At 39.2% G+C, this 18,707-nt stretch overlaps 1 protein-coding gene across 1 annotated transcript in view; it reads right to left on the reverse strand.

Moving 5' to 3' along the window:
* ANKRD55 (ankyrin repeat domain 55) overlaps window positions 1–17,018 on the reverse strand; it is a 95,631-nt gene extending 78,613 nt beyond the window's left edge. The window contains exon 1 of the mRNA XM_012775663.3: window positions 16,961–17,018. Within this exon, the coding sequence (XP_012631117.2) occupies window positions 16,961–17,018 (58 nt within the window). The remainder of the gene's footprint in view (window positions 1–16,960) is intronic.
* Between the last annotated feature and the right edge of the window lie 1,689 nt (window positions 17,019–18,707).

The raw sequence follows: 18,707 nt of genomic DNA on the forward strand, positions 1-18,707 counted from the left end.
CTGGCTGTTTCAGAGTGCGTAGCTGCTGCCTCTGCTCTTTCCATTTCCTCTCAGAGTCAGACCGTCTCCTGCCCCCATCCTGCACCCAAAACAGATATGGCTGAAAATGAGCAGTAGTCCAACCCAAAGGCCACAAAAAAGACAAGGCAGGTTCCTGAGGAGCAAGCAAATGGGTTAAAAGATCCTAATAGCTACAAGGCCAGGAGGCAGGAACTCGAAGGAGAAAGTTTTGGAAGGTGCTACTGCCTGAGACAGGTAGAGCCCTCAGGGATTAGAACAGTGGCCTCAGGCTTGTGGCTGAAAGGGCTAGTTGACCAGGCAGTGATGCAAACCTCAAGTCTCCCATGCTGCAGACCTTTCTGTGGATTGGAATACAGTGACAGAATCTGAAGAAATGACTGAACTTCTCTGAGATCTGTGTGAGTTTGGCTAATACTAAGGCCATTTTATTAAGTGAATCTCTCTCCTCTCTCTTCCCTTCCTCTCCTCCCCACTCTCAGGAATTCATCTTCCCCAAAAAGGGACAAGGTCAAGGGTGATGTTAAGAGCAGGTGATATATGGCTTGGCAGGGGCTCCAATCAGAATGGAGATAACCCTTGACTTGTGCATTATGGGTGGTGTGTGTGTTCCTGGGGAACAGTCAGTGCAGCCAGGGTGGGGCAATCCCTACTGATCTGAAGGTACAGAAATATTTTAACATTGTAACAACCAATAACTAACAGTTCTGATCATAGTGCTGGAGTCCCACACATATATTTTTTCTTTACAAAACACAGTCATGCCATATACAGTCATGTATCACTTAACAATGAGAATACCTTCTGAGAAATAGGTCGTTAGGCAACTTTGTCTCTGTGGAAGCATGATAGAGTGTGCTTACGCAAAGCTAGGTGGTATAGTCTGCTACACACCCAGGCTAAATGGTACAACCTTTTGCTCCTAGGCCACAAACCTGTACAGCATGCGACTGTAATGAATACTATAGGCAATTATAACACAATGGTAAGTATTTGTATCTCTAAACATAGAAAAAACATGGTAAAAATATGGTAGAAAGGTTAAAAAGAAAATGGTACACCTGTATTTACCAGGTATTTATGCATTTACCATGAATAGAGTTTGCAGAAGTTGCTCTGGGTAGGTTGGTGAGTGAGTGGCGAGGGAATGTGAAAGCCTAGGGCATTACTGCACGCTACTGTAGACTACATCAACACTGTATACTTAGGCTGCACTAAATTCATAAAAAACGTCTTCCTTATTCAATAATAAGTTAACCTTAGCTCACTATAACATTTTTACTTTATTAACTTTAAATTTTTTTAAACTTTTTGACTCTGTTGTAATAACATTTAGCTTAAAACACAAATACATTGTACAGTTATACAAAATATTTTCTTTCTTTATATCCTTATTCTATAAGCTTTTTTCTATTTTTAAATTTAAAAAAAATTTTTTACGTTAGCCTAGGCATACTATACAGGGTTAGGATCATCAATATCACTGTCTCCCACCTCTGCATCTTGTCCCACTAGAAGGTCTTCAGGGGCAAAAGCAGCCATGGAGCTGTCATTTCTTATGATAACAATGCCTCCTTCTGGAACACCTCCTGATGGAGCTGCCTGGGACCCTTTTACAGTTAGCTTTTTTTTTCCTCCTAAGTAGAAGAAGTACATGCTAAAATAGCAATAAAAAGTATAGTATAGTAAATATATAAGCCAACAACATAGTTGTTTATTATCAAGCGTTATGTACTTTGCATAATTATATGTGCTATACTTAATGTTAAGACTAGACTTAACACAACTAATTTAATCATTCTTGTATTATTGGGCATTTAACATTTTTTTTTGAGACAGAGTCTCGCTTTATTGCCCAGGCTAGAGTGAGTGCCATGGCATCAGCCTAACTCACAGCAACCTCAAACTCCTGGGCTCAAGCAATCCTGCTGCCTCATCCTCCCAAGTAGCTGGGACTACAGGCATGCGCCACCATGCCCGGCTAATTTTTTCTGTATATATTAGTTGGCCAATTAATTTCTTTCTGTTTTAAGTAGAGATGGGGTCTCGCTCTTGCTCAGGCTGGTTTCGAACTCCTGACCTCAAGCAATCCGGCCTCCTCAGCCGGCCAGAGAGCTAGGATTACAGGCGTGAGCCACCGCGCCTGGCCTAAAATTTTGTTTAGAGTTTAGCTGAGACTTTCTCAATAATTAGTTTCTTTTTTTTTTTTTCTTTTTTTTTTGTGGGATTTTTTTTTTTTTTTTTTTTTTTGAGACAGAGTCTCGCTTTGTTGCACAGGCTAGAGTGAGTGCCGTGGCGTCAGCCTAGCTCACAGCAACCTCAAACTCCTGGGCTCAAGCAATCCTACTGCCTCAGCCTCCCGAGTAGCTGGGACTACAGGCATGTGCCACCACGCCCGGCTAATTTTTATATATATATATATTAGTTGGCCAATTAATTTCTTTCTATTTATAGTAGAGATGGGGTCTTGCTCTTGCTCAGGCTGGTTTCGAACTCCTGACCTCGAGCAATCCGCCCGCCTCGGCCTCCCAGAGTTCTAGGATTACAGGCTTGAGCCACCGCGCCCAGCCAGTTTCTTTATTATGATTGTAAGTTCTACTGCTATTCCAAATCATGCTATATAACACTTTTACATATATATGTTTTGTGCATCTTTGATTAACTCCTTTGGACTCATTTCTAGAGGTAAACTTGGGAGTCAACAAATTTATCTTTTCATCAAATTATCTTCCAGAAAGGTTGGATGAATACATCCTCTCCAAGCAGCGCTTGACATCACACATTTCACCCCATTCTCAGTGATATCGTGTTTTTCTGAAAATAAGACAGGGTCTTATATTTATTTTTCCTCAAGAAGACACCCTAGAGCTTATTTTCAGGGGATGTGTTATTTTTTTAAAGCACGGTACAACAATCTACATTTATTCAAATATAGTTAAGTCATCTTCTTCTAGAACATCATCATCTCTCTCCAAACCCTAAATTTCATCCTGAATTTCTTGCCACTCTATTTCCTTTAGAACCATTGGCCCCAATCGCTCATGGTGAGCAATAGAGCTCTCATGGGGCAGATGAGAAGGGCTGCTCATCTTCTTTACTGCTCTGCCACGAAATGCAGGGGTTGTGCAGATGCGCTGCGTAGCCACTCCCATCACTAAGTTTTATTGTTTTATTTTCGGGGTAGAGCTTATATTGCGCAAATGCTTAGAAATCCCACTAGGGCTTATTTTATGGGTAGGTTTTATTTTCGGGGAAACATGGTATTGAGCTTTATCTTTTTTTAAAAAAAATTAATGCTGATATGAAAGAAGGAGAATAGTGTATTATTTTCAGTGGTGATTTCTTTTATTGTTCCTGAGAGAGAAGTTTTTTAATACGTTTGTGCCCATTTTAGGAATTATGTATTGGTATCCTTTATATCTTATTATTTTGAGGAGTTGTCTTTATCTAATTGATTTGAAAGAGCTTTACATATAGTAGAGACACTAACGTTTCATCTGTTATAAAGCTTCAGTTACCTTTCCCTGGTTGCCACTTAAGTTCTCAGTTTTGTTAATTTTTAAAAAATATATGTTCAGTATTTATAGAGTCAAAATATATAGATACTGCATTTTAAATTTTATTTCAATGCTTTTATGATTAGAGAGGTCATCTTTGTGAAAACATATAAAATATGAAACGTTTAAACTTTATTTTATATACTACAATTGATTTTTTTAACAAATAGTCAATTATTGGATAATTCTCCCTTTCCTTACTAATTTGTAATGGCAACCCTATATATACTCAATCATTATTTACACTTTAGAGGAGGCTCCTCCTTACAGCCTGTTTACTGGAACTGTGGCTTGGGGAGCAGGGACCCCAGAACTACCCTCTTTGCAGGGGTGCATACATGAACTTGGAGATACAGCCAAAGTCCACCTCAGGCACATTCCACAGAGTCTTGTGGTCAGTCCACAGTCAAGGTTCTTAGTTTTTTAATGTTTCTTATATGGTTTTGAATTTTAGAATTTTTGATAGCACATTTGAAGGAATTAAAAGACTAAGAACAACCCTAAAGTTAGTGAACACTGCCACATAATCACTCCTATAGAACAACATCTCCCAGTGTCTATAAAAGGACCCACTGTTATTGTATTTGCTCACAGGGTCTTTGCAGGACCACGTCCATGTCTGAGAAACAGTCATAAAGATGGCCAGCACTTAACACTATATGCCAGGTACTGTGCCAAGCACTTTGTGGAAATCAACTCATTTAATTCTCACCATATGAAGTAGGTACTACAATTATTCCCATTTTATGGATGAGGAAAGTGACTTACCCAAAGTTACACAGGTAGTAAGTGGTGAAACGCAGGTAAGGCTGCAGGCAGTCAGGCCTACATTCTAACCCTTGGGTCCATGCACACTGTGGTCTGGAGGTCCCCTGTCACTCAGAGGCAAAGTCCTTGTATGTTCCAGTGAACTTACGACCTTTCTTTGGTGCTGGGTGGACATTCCACACTTCCACATTCCATTCTTTCTTACTCACAGCAGCTTGTACACCACGCTCCTCCCTGTTGCACAAGCTGTGTGGCTCAGTGTTTTGCCTGACACATCATTGTGCTAGAGTTTATACTGACTGTAGCAAAAATAAATTTTACAGATTAACCAAAAATTGGAAGCACATCTGTGATGAGCTGGCTGTGTACCAGCGAGGGAATTAAAGCTAGTGGCAATGGCATAAAGATTCTAAAGCAAGGTTGAGTGAATTCTTTTAAAATGTTAAGATAAATGTCAAATGGTCAAGGGACAAATAACTTTCATACTGAAGCACAGAAAAATAGTAACATTTTTCTAATTTATTTTTCAAGGTTAGCATAAACTGGTAATGAGATACAAATGCGCACACAAACACACACCCACACCACCCCCACACACACACCTATAGACCAATTCATGAACACAAAATTCTAAATCTTAAATTAAACTCTACTGGATCAAATTCCATTGGGTAATAAAAGAATAATACATCATGGCCAAATAGAGTTTATTCCATAATATAAAGATACTTTGATTTGAGGATATTCACTAATAAAATATATCACACTAATAGAACAAAGGGGAAATGAATGATTACATGAGCAAAGACCAGAAGGGATTTTGTTAAAATTTGATATCTGTTCCTAAAAAATGCTTAACATCTAGAAATAGAAGATTATATATTCTTAATATGACTAAGTATATTTATTTCAAACCAATGCAAACATTGTACCTAATAGTGAAACAATAGAGAAGGGAAGAATTAAGACAAACTCTAATGCAGTAAGATAGGAACAAAAAATAAATGAGATGTGATAATCATAAAGGAAGATCAAAATAATCAAAATTGAATAATTGCTAACTTTTACAGATGACATGTTCCAGGCACTGTCCGAACAGTTTCATTTGAATTAGGCTATTTATTTGTTTCAACAACCTTATGAAGTAGGTAATATCTTCGTTTCCCCCAATCCACATTTAAAGATGAGGAAATTGAAACACAGAAAGTTTCAATAACTTTCCCACAGTTGCGCAGCTATTAAGTGGCAGGATTTGGAACCAATCTGTCTGCCTTGGAGCTGGGATTCTCAACTACCATGTGGCAATGTCCCTCAGGGTATGAGTGATTTAATTATTCATGAGGCAGCATAAGGGACCCACAGAACAAGTAGAATTAATAAGATTTGATTGAGTTAGATTTTAAAATAATTATAAAATGAGAGAGTTCTATATTAAATAACATAAGGAGCAAAATAACCCATTACAATGAAAATATAAAATACCTAGGAATAAACTTCACCAAAATATTCATAATCTAAATGAGGAAAACTATAGAAATGTATTGTGGGATATAATAGAAGTTGAATTTATAGAAATACAATGTTCCTAGTTAGGAAGACTAAAGAGTATAAGCAATTTTAATTATTACCAGATTAATTTATATTTATTCTCATTTTAATCAACATTCCAACAATTTTGAGGAGGAGGGGTTAGGAAAATATAAACCTTCTTTCTTTTTTTTTTTTTTTTTGAGACAAGAGTCTCACTCTGTTGCCTATGCTACAGTGCTGTGGCGTCAGCGTAGCTCATGGCAACCTCAAACTCCTGAGCTCACACAATCCTCCTGCCTCAGTCTCCCAGGTAGCTGGAACTACAGGCACGCACCACTGAGCCTGGCTAATTTGTTCTATTTTTAGTTGTTTAGCTAATTTCTTTCTATTTATAGTAGAAATAGGGTCTTGCTCTTGCTTAGGCTGGTCTCGAACTCCTGAGCTCAAGTAATCCTTCCGCCTCTGCCTCCCAGAATGCTAGGATTACAGGCGTGAACCACCGTGCCTGGCCTTAACATTCATTTTTAAAAGGAAATAGATAACTTTATTTTTTAAAGAAAAAAATGATATATTTAAGTATTTTCTTATCAACACATAGAATCTCTCTGGAAGGATGCATAAGAAACTCGTTATACTGTTTTGCTTCCAGGGAAGGGAACTGGATGGTTGGAGGTCAGAGAGGGGTGGATTATTTATGTATTTATTTATTTGAGACAGAGTCTTGCTTTGTTTTCCAGGCTAGAGTGAGTACTGTGATGTCAGCCTACCTCACAGCAACCTCAAACTCCTGGGCTTATGCAATCCTCCTGCCTCAGCCTCCTGAGTAGCTGGGACTACAGGCATGCGCCACCATGCCCGGCTGATTTTTTCTATATATATGTTAGTTGGCCAATTAATTTCTTTCTATTTATAGTAGAGATGGGGTCTCGCTCTTGCTCAGGCTGGTTTCGAACTCCTGACCTCAAGCAATCCGCCTGCCTCAGCCTCCCAGAGTGCTAGGATTACAGGCGTGAGGCACTGCACCCGGCCTGGGGTGGATTATTTATTGTACATTTTTTATACCTTGCAAGTGTGTGAATGTATTACCATTACAAAAGCAAAAACAAACAAATAGAGAACCAAAAAAAGGGTAAGAATATCCAATAAAATTGAAAGAAAAAATAGTATTGAGGGAGATTTGCCTCTGTCAAGTAGTACAACATTATAAAACAATAATAGTTAAAGTAATGAAATTCTACTTCAAAACTAGATAGATTAATAGAGCAGCACAGAGCCCAGAAACTTGCCTGGCACCAGTATGGAAGGTAGAAGTGAACAGGTAGTCTGGCATTTGAGCAAGAGAAGAGTTTTATCTAGAAAGCCATCTTAGATTCAGAGGACAGAACACCAGGAACAGAGGAAAGGGAAAGTAGAATTACTCCAAAGCCAGACAGTTCTGTTTGGGAATGCACTTCCAAATGAAAAGGGGTGCTCTACCATGAATTCAATACAGAGGGAGAGACAGCTTGGAGGGTGGGTGGGATGTTCTCTTGTCCTGGGGAGACTGGTTGTCCATATGACTCTGGGCAAATCATTTATAATAATCATTAGCACGTACTAGTGATTACAATGGGTCAGGTGTGGTTCCAGGTGCTTTGTAGGTATTAAGTAATTCATTTATTGTGATCCTTTTTATAATAGTATCATCGTCACTTACAAGGTGAGGAAAGCAAGGAACAGAGATGTAGACAACCAAGTCACACAGAAGGTAGCAGCACTGGGCTCCAGTGCCCACAGAGTCCACTCCACTGTAGCACCACTAACCCCTCTCTGTTTAGGTCTCCATATATAAAGAGTGAGGGAGCTGGGTTATATTTTCACTGAAGTTCCTTTCTATTCTATAATTCCTACTATTCTAAGACAGAACACTTCCAGAATTCATCCTTAAATTGGTTTGTGGCCATCTGAAACCAGGTATCTCCAAGCTCATTTCAATTCCTCTCTATACTTAGTGATTCATGCTGAGTCAGCCTAGCTGTGGACAGAAGCCTAGGACACCATTTTTAAATAATATTAAGTAATCAGAAGGATAAAAGTGTCAACTCAGGTGAATTTCAGGTGCCCCTCTCAGGGTTTTTAAAAATGAGATTTTTAAAAATAGACTGTGTTCTGATTTACTATGGTGAGTCAAAGATCAAAGAAGTGGTCTCAAGGATAAGGTTGATGGAACAACCACTAGAATGCAAGATGCCAAGACAAATTTGGTGGTTTTTCTTTTAGGCGCCATTGAAATAACTGTCTTAGTCCATTTGTGTTGCTATGAAGGGATACCTGAGGCTGGGTAATTTGTAAAAAAAAAAAAAAAAAGCTTATTTGGCTCATGATTCTGCTAGCTTCTGCTCATGGAGGAAGGCATGGAAGGCAAAGGGGAGCCATTGTGTACAGAGATCACATGGCAAAACAGAAAGCAAGAGGAGCATGTGTACCAGGCTCTTTGTAACAACCAGCTCTCGTGGGAAAACAGAGCAAGAACTCACTCATTACTGCAAAATGGTGCCAAGCCATTCATGAGGGATCTGCCCCCATGACCCAAACACCTCCCATTAGGCCCCACCTCCAATTGGGGATCAAATTTTGACATGAGGTTTAGGGGACAAAAATCCAACCTATAGCAGTATCCTTGCATCAGAATCATGGTAACAAAGGGAAAATCTATGGATATCAGCTACCCAATAATGTTGCTTAGTTCTGAGACATGTGGAATTAATGAGAAGAGGTGGTAGGAAAACCTCAATGTGGTAGCCCAGCTAACTTTTCTATGAGGGGCTGATGGGGGTTAGCTTTCTGGAGTTGATCTGGCTAAGTCATGGGACACAACATCAAGGTTGACTCAGGAGATGTGGCTGCCCACGTAAGCCTTTATTCCCCTTGGATGCCATTCTAAGGTCCTCCCTCTTGGGATGCACACTCTGGCAAGAGGCACCTTCCCTGGGACAGTAAGACTGTCCTGTGGTGGAGAAGACTGATGGCTGTCTATGCTGTGAATGGTAATTGTTTGGATATGATGAGTTCAGGGGCTTCCTTCCACAGAGTCTGTAAGAGAAGCCACGAAGAGTGGAAGGAGAGTAATACTCAGGTTTTTGGAGGCAGAGCCTGCCTGAGGTGGTATCAGATGGAGGCCACAGCAGCTCCAGGATGCACTGATTTGTCACAATCTTTCCCAGGAGTTGGTTGATGGGAGGGAGAAGGGGGAAGCATAAAAAGGGGGCAGAGAAAGGTGTTAGGCAGGCTTCCAGCAGACATGCTTGCCTAGGCTTAGTCTGGAGTGGTCAAGAACACTGGAAAAAAGAGTCTTCTTCCATCTCTCTTTTTCACTTTGCTCCTTTTTCTTGACCAAGAGAGGGAGAAGGCCGAGCACTTTCTCAGAGGCAATAATCTGCTTCTAAACCAGAGCGTTGGTGATTTGCCAGCTGGCCTTCCTTTATCTGGACTGTCAATCTGAAATCACGGATTTCTCCCAATGCCCGTGGGTTTTACTGCAGGCTCCAGTTTGCAGGCTCTGAGCCTGAACTCAGCAATGGAGCTCAAATCATTCCCTTCCCTCTCCTGTCTCCTAGGCCTGCCTGCCCCCGGCTCTTTGCCCAAAACTCATTTTCAAAATTTTCTTATTCTTCCTTCTAGAAGCATCCACTTGTCACACCAGAATTTTAACTTTTGCTTTTACAGCAAAGTGCAGATCTTTTTGTTCAGCATCCCCATGTTAGATGAGAAGTTGGGATTTAAAACCAGTACATCTGTGTGTGGGTGCTTTAAAAATCCACAACAGAATGCAATAATGGCTTGATTATGAAATAGATACTTTATTATTTTGATTTTTCATTGATGTCTTATTTTTCATTAACCTTCGTAGTTGGCCAAAAAGAGACATCCTGCAGTAGTAAGAACATGGGTTTTGAAGTCAAACAGGTTTAGGCTGGAATCTCAGCTTTGCTGCTGTACTTTGTGGTAATATTGGGTAGGTTACAAACTTTTGACTTTCCTCATCTGTAAGTGGGGTTGTAACAATGGGGCTGATGAGAGCATTGTATGAGCTAGTCTGTGCACAGTCCTAAGCACAGAGCTTGGCTCTGCTAAGTGCTCAGTAAACATTACCTCTTATCATTAACACATTAACTGCCGTGTGAGTTGTATTTAACTCATGCTAGTTTAGAGCCCAGGGCCTCGTGAAGAATATGTAACTCACGTGTCTCTTCACCTTAAGAGCCATGTGAACTATTTTTCAAGTTGCATATAATTCACGCACAGAAAACAATAAAAAATAACAAATTTTTTATTAAACTAGAAAGGATTGTTTTGTTTTCAAAGTTTTTATTCTATTTTCATAATAAAACACCGTGGCCCCAGGGAAAACATTTTTTTTTTTCTAGTGTGGCAGTCAATGTGTTAAGGAATGGATATCAAGTGCCTGCACCCCCACCTCTTATATGCCAATTTTTCTTCTAGCTTAAATGAGCATGAAGTTTTACCAAACCAAGTCACGAGGTTGCATGCTTTCTGGGATGTGACCCCTTTTCATTCCATGTAGTGGGTTGGCCCTAAAGATTGTGGTCCTAAAGATATGTTCACATCCTAATCATGGGATCCTGTGACTATTACCTATATGACAAGAGAGTAAATATGACCTTATAGGTTAAAAGATGTGATTAAGTCAGGGATCTTGAGAGAAGTGGTTTATCCTGAATTATCTGGGTGGTCTATAAATGCGATTACACACATCCTTATCAGAGAGGGGCAGAGGGACTTCGAGACAGACACACAGGGGAGTGACACGCACACAGAGAGCAGAGAAGCCATGTGAGGAGAGAGGCAGAGACTAGAGCGAGGAGGCCACAGCAGCCAGAGCTGTAAGAGGTAAGAAAGATTCTTCCTTAAAGGCTCTAGAAGGAGTAGGCCCCCTGCTGACAACCTGATTTCTGACTTCTGGCCTCCAGAGCTGTGAGAGAATACATTTCTGTTGTTTCAAGCCACCCAGCTTGTGGTCATCTGTTGCAGCAGCCGCAGGACACTCCTATCCTGTATTAATCCAGGCTGCAAGACCAAGCCCTTCCTCTCATTCTCCCAGCTACTCGGCAAGAGAAACAACCTGTGTGTGAGGGTGTCCACAGCCCACCAGGTACCTGCACACAGAACCTGGCAGGGCTGGGCCCTCCTCACCCTCTACGGCACAGAGGGGTGGGTGAGGCCCTGGGGCCACCTCTTTTTCCTCCTGTTTTCTTGCTAGGCTTGTGATTCATTCAGGCACAGCAAAGCTTTCTTTTCACAAGTTGTGACAAAGCGTAAAACGCAAATACCTTCAGTTACATAATATCTAGACTTCAGCAGGAACCTCTGTGTTCTGTAGTAAATGACTTTACTACAGGTCCTTTCCTGCATGTGGGCTTTGAGAGGGAAGACAGCCAGAAAGAGACGTTGCTATGGTGAAAGTAAAAGGCACAAAGGGAGCAGAGAGTTTTAAGACCCAGGCTTCCTCCCTCACGGTTCTACAAAGCAAGCCAGAGACAGGGCCCTGTTCACCTTGGCCAGTCAGGCAGCCTGATCCGTAGGCCTCCCAGGAGCCCTGTGAATAGATAATGCAATAGTATCCACATTTTACAGTCAAGGAGACAGAATGCAGAGGAGATCAACCGGTTTGTCCAAGTTCTCGCAATTGGGAAGACAGCTGAGACAGGACTTGAGCAAATGTCTATCTGCCACCAAGACCCTGGGACAGGGATGTCTTGCTGCCTCTAGCTAAAGAGATATACAGAAAAATACAGTTGGAGGGATTCAGGCTTGCCAAATCCACCTTGTTGAAGTCCTAAAGTTCATTCTGCATCATACTGGGCAACCATGAACCACAGTTCTGGCTTATGCCCACCCCAGAGTAGTTGCTGGAGTCAGAGATTGCCCAGGAAGAGGAAGCTTCCTATTGCTCTGTTGTCTGGATAGAGAAGACCTGGGTCTCAGTCCCCTCTGTTAATAATCAGTGGTGTGTTGTTATTATTATGAAAAAGAGCCCAACCTTGAACCTCTCTGTATCTCAGTTCTCCCATCTGAAATGTTAGGCAGGTGGATTGGCTGACTGGTTCTCAATCTTTGCTGTACATTAGATCTTCCTGGGGAGCATTTGTCAGGCCTTACCCTACAGTAATTAAATTGAAATCTCCCAGGGTGGGATTCAAACATCAGCATTTGCAAAATCTCCCAGATTATTCTTATGTGCAGTCAAGTTTGAGAACCATGAGTTACATGACTTCTAAGGTTCTTCCAGATGCCCTGTCCTAGGTCAACAACTGCATGTGAAGCCAGTGCTGCTGGAGTTTTGCTTCTCCAGATATTAACCTTTTATAAAAGCCCCACATTCAACTTTTCTAGAAAGTCACTTCACTTTGGTTTACCTAACAATGTAATATTTAAAATCTATATAATGGTTGAAACTTGTCATGGTCTTTCATGCTTTAAAGAAAGAGGAAGGACTAATGAAATAAAAAAGTGTTTGAGTATCATTTAATTATTATTCTAGGTCTTCTTCTAAATCAGGGGTGGGGAACCTGAGGCCTTAAGGCCACATGTGACCTTCTAGATCCTTAAGTGTGGTCTTTTGATTGAATCCAAATTTTACAGAACAAATACTTGTATTTTTATTAATATATTTTGTTTGTCTTTTATATTTTTATTTTATTTTTAAGATTAACATTTAAAATACCAAAGAATAAAATAAGTTTCAACAAAATAATCCTCCCAGATTGACTGGCACAATTAGAACATTAGTAAGCTGTAAGGGCTAAATTGACAGTTGCTATGCTCATGATTTAGTTCTAACTTTCCTCACCTGACTGGCACCGCTACCTCATCAGGCTGGTTGGTGACAGTTTATGGGGGTCAAATACGCCAGTCTTTTATCAGCTTTTGACAATGGTGCACTGTGTTTCTGTCTGAAGTGGAATGTGTGAGTAGTTGCATAGCTCAACAGTATTTTTTAATTCTATCTGCTTCATGGCCCATCATGTCAAAGAAGACCAAGAGAACGCTGAAGGAAGAAAACAGATTTTTTTAAATGAGGATTGGGAATTGCAATATTATTTTATTTCTGCTAAAGATAAGATGATTTGCTTGCTTTGTGGTACTGCATTATCAACATTAAAGAAATTCAATGCTCATCAGCATTATAACCTCACAAAGACCACAAATAATTTAAATTAGAGGAGAGGTGCAAAAGTTTGTATTGCAGAAATTATGAAAAGCAAAAGCAAAGACTATTCTTTTAAGCAGCAATAAGACCTGGAAATAATGCCACTGAAGCAACTTATAAAGTAGCTTATATATGTGGGGGAAACGGGAAGCCATTCAGTGATGGAGAAATTGTGAAAGAATGCACTGTTGAAGTTGTAGGATGCTTTGACTCTGATGATGTTTCAAGTACAAACAGCTGCCTCTTTCAAGGAGAACAATATGGATTGGCAGCATAAATTAGCCTTCAATTTAACAGAAGAACTTCATGCAATACTTCAAAAGGAAAATATATATTATTCAATCACTTTGGATCAATCAATTGATACTACTGACTTGGTGCAGGTTGACTTGGTACAGAAGATTTTCTTTGCTATGAAGAATTACTCACTTTGGGCACTCTTGCAAGCAGAACACGGGGAATAGACATCTTCAACAACTTTAAAGATAAATGTTGTGAAGTTGGACTGAATTTGGTAAATTTAGTGTATGTACAGATGATATACCTTCCATGACAGGAAAATATGAAGGGTTTATTGCACAGATTTTAAAAAGTGTTAACAGATCCAGATGCTCTCATTTATTTTCATTGTATCTTGCATTAGCAAAATCTCTATGCTAAAGCTACTAGTTTAGGTGATACTTTGCAACAAGTAATATGTATTGTTAGTTGTATTTGTGCAAATGCAACACAGGCATCATCAGTTTTGTAACATGCTAAAGTTGAAGGATGAGGTATTCAGTTTGGATTTGCCATATCATTCTAAAGTGTATTGGCTATCACAGGGACAAATGTTAGCCAAAATTATTTCTCTGCAAGAACAGATAGTTAAATTTTATGAAGAACAGAATCAACAATGTGAATAATTGAAAGAAGATTTCTATAGGAATGCAGGATTTCTGTGTGGTATCATATCAAATCAAAATGACTTGAATATTTCTTTGCAAGGTAAAACTAAGTCTATATATGATATAGGTGGCAAAAAAATCCAAGCATTTTTTTAAAAAGCTATCTTTTTTCAAGACACTTCTTTAAAGGGAAATTTCGGATGAACATTTTCCCCAGTTAGCAAAGGTCATTGATGAGCAGAATTATATACATGAATTATTTGAAGCATGCGAAGCTGTTAGAGACCTATTAAGTGGAGAATACAATGAAAGGTTCACTGACTTTGAGAATCATGACCTCACACCAGCATCTCAGCCTCACCTAGTTGACATCACCAAGGCATCTAAAGAACTGCAGATGGGATTGATTGAGCTCCAGTAGATGACATTTTGAAGTCATCGTTTAATGCTAAGAAAGATCCAATTGAAATATCGAAAAAGGCAGTAGAATACCCACACCTTCGTCAATAAGCCCAAAAAATGCTTTCTTGATTTTCAACCACCTATCGTTGCGAATCTACGTTTTCCTACCTAACCCAAATCAAGACGCCCTTAAGGTCACAAATGACTGATACCATCTAGAAGATCAACTGAAACTGGGGACTTGCATGCTACAACCAAATATTCAAGTGCTTCCAACAAAAAGCAGATACAACAACGTGTTTAAAAGATTAATTAATTTTAAAATTAACAAATAGTTTTCATTTTTTGAAATTATTAAATACATAGTAGTTCGATTTTTACAAAATAATGCACATTTTAAGTATATCTAATTGAAGTTTCTTGAATGTGGCCTTATTTGATTACTGCTAAATTAATGTGGCCTTCTAACATGAAAAGGTTACCCATCCCTGCTCTAAATGATATCTTGGGGTTCTCAAAAAAATAATGTAATCTAGTCACCCAGCACTAAGCCCTCATTTGGTCTGAGGACCGTTACATTCCAGCTGGAGATAGAGAAGTGAATAGCCTTTTGCACTGGAGGAACTCCCAGTCCAAGATGATAATAACAATAGCAATAATAACAACAAAAGCAGCAGCCATGATTGGAAAATACTTGTTGCATGGCAGGCAATGTGACAAGTGCTTTTTATAAATTATTTTAGATCATCACAACATCCCTGCTAGGTAAGCATCATTTCCTTCATTTTATTGCTGAGGAAACTAAGGACCAGAGAGGTTAGGTAACTTGCCAAGGTTGCACAACTAAGAAGTAGCTGATCTGCTATTCTGACCTATGTCTGTAAGATTTAGAAGACTATGATATTTCCTCCATATCACAGCACCTCTAGAAGGAAAGGATAGAGAAGAAATAGAGATAGAGATGGCAGGGAGAGGGTTAACTTTCCTGGGGGAGAATCAGGCCCAGGGTGGAGGAATTGCTATGAATTGTTCACATTAAAAGTGTTATAAGAAAATAAATCTTATAAATCTATATTTTAACTGTGTTGTGGACTAAATCCTGTTAGAAGATACAACACTGAAACAGATAAATTCATTATGAAGGGCTAATTCTTCTGCAGTGAGTCCCAGCTCCCTCAAATTAGTCTTCAAAAATAAACCCATTGTATTCCTCTGTGAATTGCATGGCTCAACAACATCATCTTTTAGCCAGCACGAGCTCTTTGGTTCTAAGCAGATTTTCACTTTTGCTGACTGCTGTCAGTGACACAAAATGCACAAACAGGAAAGGATGGTGGTAGGCACAGCTGCAACAGTCTCTTTCTCTGTGTGTTCAGATCTAAACAGTAAGAACCAGCACTCTCTGAAGGCACACACACACACATAGACACACACACACACATAGACACACACACACACATAGACACACACTATTCAAAATGAGTTAGGGTCTGGAGAACACATTATATTCCTATATATATGTTAGTTAACTCAGAAATCTAAATTTATTATTTGAGAAATCCACTGGGCTAAAATAATTCACCTATGAAGCAAGATATAGCTTGGGGGGTATTAAACACACTATGGCCTAGAGCAGGAAAAGGGAAAAAGAAAAAAAAGCAATAAATTTTCTTAATGAGCCTTTCACAAACTACCATTTCATGTTGTTGCCAAAACAAGTGAAATCACCAAAGGAACTTAGGATCTTAAAGAATATTCAAAGACTGTAGAAAGTGGTATAGATATCAGATATTTTTTTTAAAGATTCTAAAAAATACTTATTACATTCACAAAATGGAAATTTCCTGTATATACGTAGAAAATATAATTATATAAAAGATTATATACACATATATATACACAAACCGCATAGGCAAAACGTACACAGTAGACTATATGGCCAAATATATATATTACAAGGATGAGTCAATTTCACAGCAACCTTTTCATATGGAAAATTACCTCTACTCTGGAAATTATGAGTAAAGAAGATACACCCTTCACTGAGAATTGTAACAGAGTGATAAGTCATTACACAGCCTGGGATGACAGAGTGTATCAACACAACATAAATATGGGCAACATCTATTCCTGCAGGGAATCACGAGATGCTTAGGAAGCTATCGTAATGAGATACTGGGTTAATAGACTGCAAAGACACACGTGATGTGTTCTTCTATTACTTACTCTAATATTTTTTAACGAGTTGAAGAAAAACTGAGACTAAAGATGACACTATCTGAAATAGTTGGTGTGCCTGAGGCCCAATTTTTAAAATGTTAAGTAGGAATGTTTCAAGAAGCAGACAGACCATAAGCTTATTTCTCTCTTCCACATGCTTATCAAATTAGAAGTGAACAGTTAGAACAGGTTTGTTTTCTAGGTGAAATTCTCTTTCCACGTCCTACATAGCAAACACACACACACACACACACACACACACACACACACACACTCCTCTCTCTCCCTCTCTCTCCTTACAACTGTAAATCCTTGCCGTTGGATTAAGGAGGCTAAGAACCGAAGAATGTGTTAAAGCAGCATTTTACCTCTTTGCTGATCAAACACAGATGGGGTGCTGAAATCCATTGTTGTCTGTCTCATCATTTATCATCAGACTGGCAAAAAGCATCCAGGTCTCTGGAGAGGAGAAAACACCATCTCACACGTTACAGTCAACACAACAGTCAGATACAGCATCGTTTGCCAAGACCTCTGTTTGAGAATTAAACGTGCAGTAGAGCTGCAGGTTGTTGTCAAGGCAAAAATGATGAAAGTAGGTAAATGCTATTCCTGTAAATACATGCCAGGAAAAGGGTTACTCTATGGCTTCATTCATCAGCTATGCTTGTGTGTAAGTATTATATGCCCTCCACCCCCAAACAAATAAACAAAATGCCTCAAGCCCTAAAAAACAGTATTCATGGGGGCCACCTGCCTTGGATCTGGGCTGGGAACACACAGCAGGTCACCGAGCTTCTGCAGCTGGAATGTCGCTTTAAACCAACAGAAACCTCAATGGGTGAGTGAGGATTCACGGGCCAGACAGAGCATGTGCAGAGCTGCCAATGCAGTTTGCATTCAGCTGTGCTCTTGGTGGAGTGAGAGCCGCATTTGGGTCATGTGAGCAGACAGTGCCATCTCAATGGAACAGGACGTAAATATTGTAGCAGGAGGCTGCTGGCCACGTGCTGTGCGGAGTAATTATCCACTTCCGCAGTCTCCTCTTCTTCAGACCCCTTCAGCTCCCTTCTCCGACTGACAGGGAGGTTGGGGGAAAACATCTCTCATTTGAAAGGTTACATTTCAAGGCTCAAGTATTTGCGATGATAAAATTAAAACAGTCACAGGGTGTTTATTGGAGTGTTATATGTGGTGAAACCTAAAAAATCACCAAAATATACAACATTTGAGGAGCAGTTGAATAGTAGTAAATTCATCCTCTAGGTTAAAAAATCAGAGATATATAAATCTATGAGTATTATTCTGGTGGAATGCCACTAATCTATTGTTAAATGAAACAAACAAGTTATATATTTTATTGGTTCACATTTTTATAAAACCAGCATCTACCCACTATATATGTAAATATAATATGTTTATACATGTTCAAAGGAACCTTGAAAAAGATGTAGAAAGATACATACTAAACTGTTAATATTGGTTACCTCAGGGAATTGCAATTAAAGTGAGAAATTTCTAACTGTTCTTTATCAATTTCTATGTTTTGGCTTATAATAGTTGTCTATTATTTTATATTTGTGATAAAAATATGATATAATAAATTCAAACAAAGCTCTACATTCTAGATATGATCAAATGTTTGGATAAACCAGGCAGCCATGTAGTAGATGTTCTCATAAATGCTGTTGATAATAATAACTGTTTTCTTTTTTAACTTAATAGCGTGCGATGTGGAAATAAAAGCAAAAACCATTTTTCTCTGTATATGACCACATTTGTTTTGATATGCACTGATCTAATGTATAATTTGTGGTTTTGATAGACTCCTTCCTTATCTCTTGCCTCATATTTCCTCAGTGCCCATCATTTATTTTCCATCAACAAATTGGTGGGCCTCCCTCCTCTGTGACAATACTGCTGCTCACTCAAAATGCCACTACCTACCGTCCCTTCCCACATCAGCCCTTCTCCTCAAAATACCCTGTGTTCTTTTTATTTAAAAACAGAAGCAGAACATATATCTTACAAATCATTACTCAAAATGTGCTCCATAGGTAAATTTCTTAAATTTCCCAACCCCATTTCTTGTGTTAACCATGAGCACCAAGTGGG

This window comes from Microcebus murinus, chromosome 11 (assembly GCF_040939455.1).
Source record: "Microcebus murinus isolate Inina chromosome 11, M.murinus_Inina_mat1.0, whole genome shotgun sequence".
Classification (NCBI taxonomy): Eukaryota; Metazoa; Chordata; class Mammalia; order Primates; family Cheirogaleidae; genus Microcebus; species Microcebus murinus.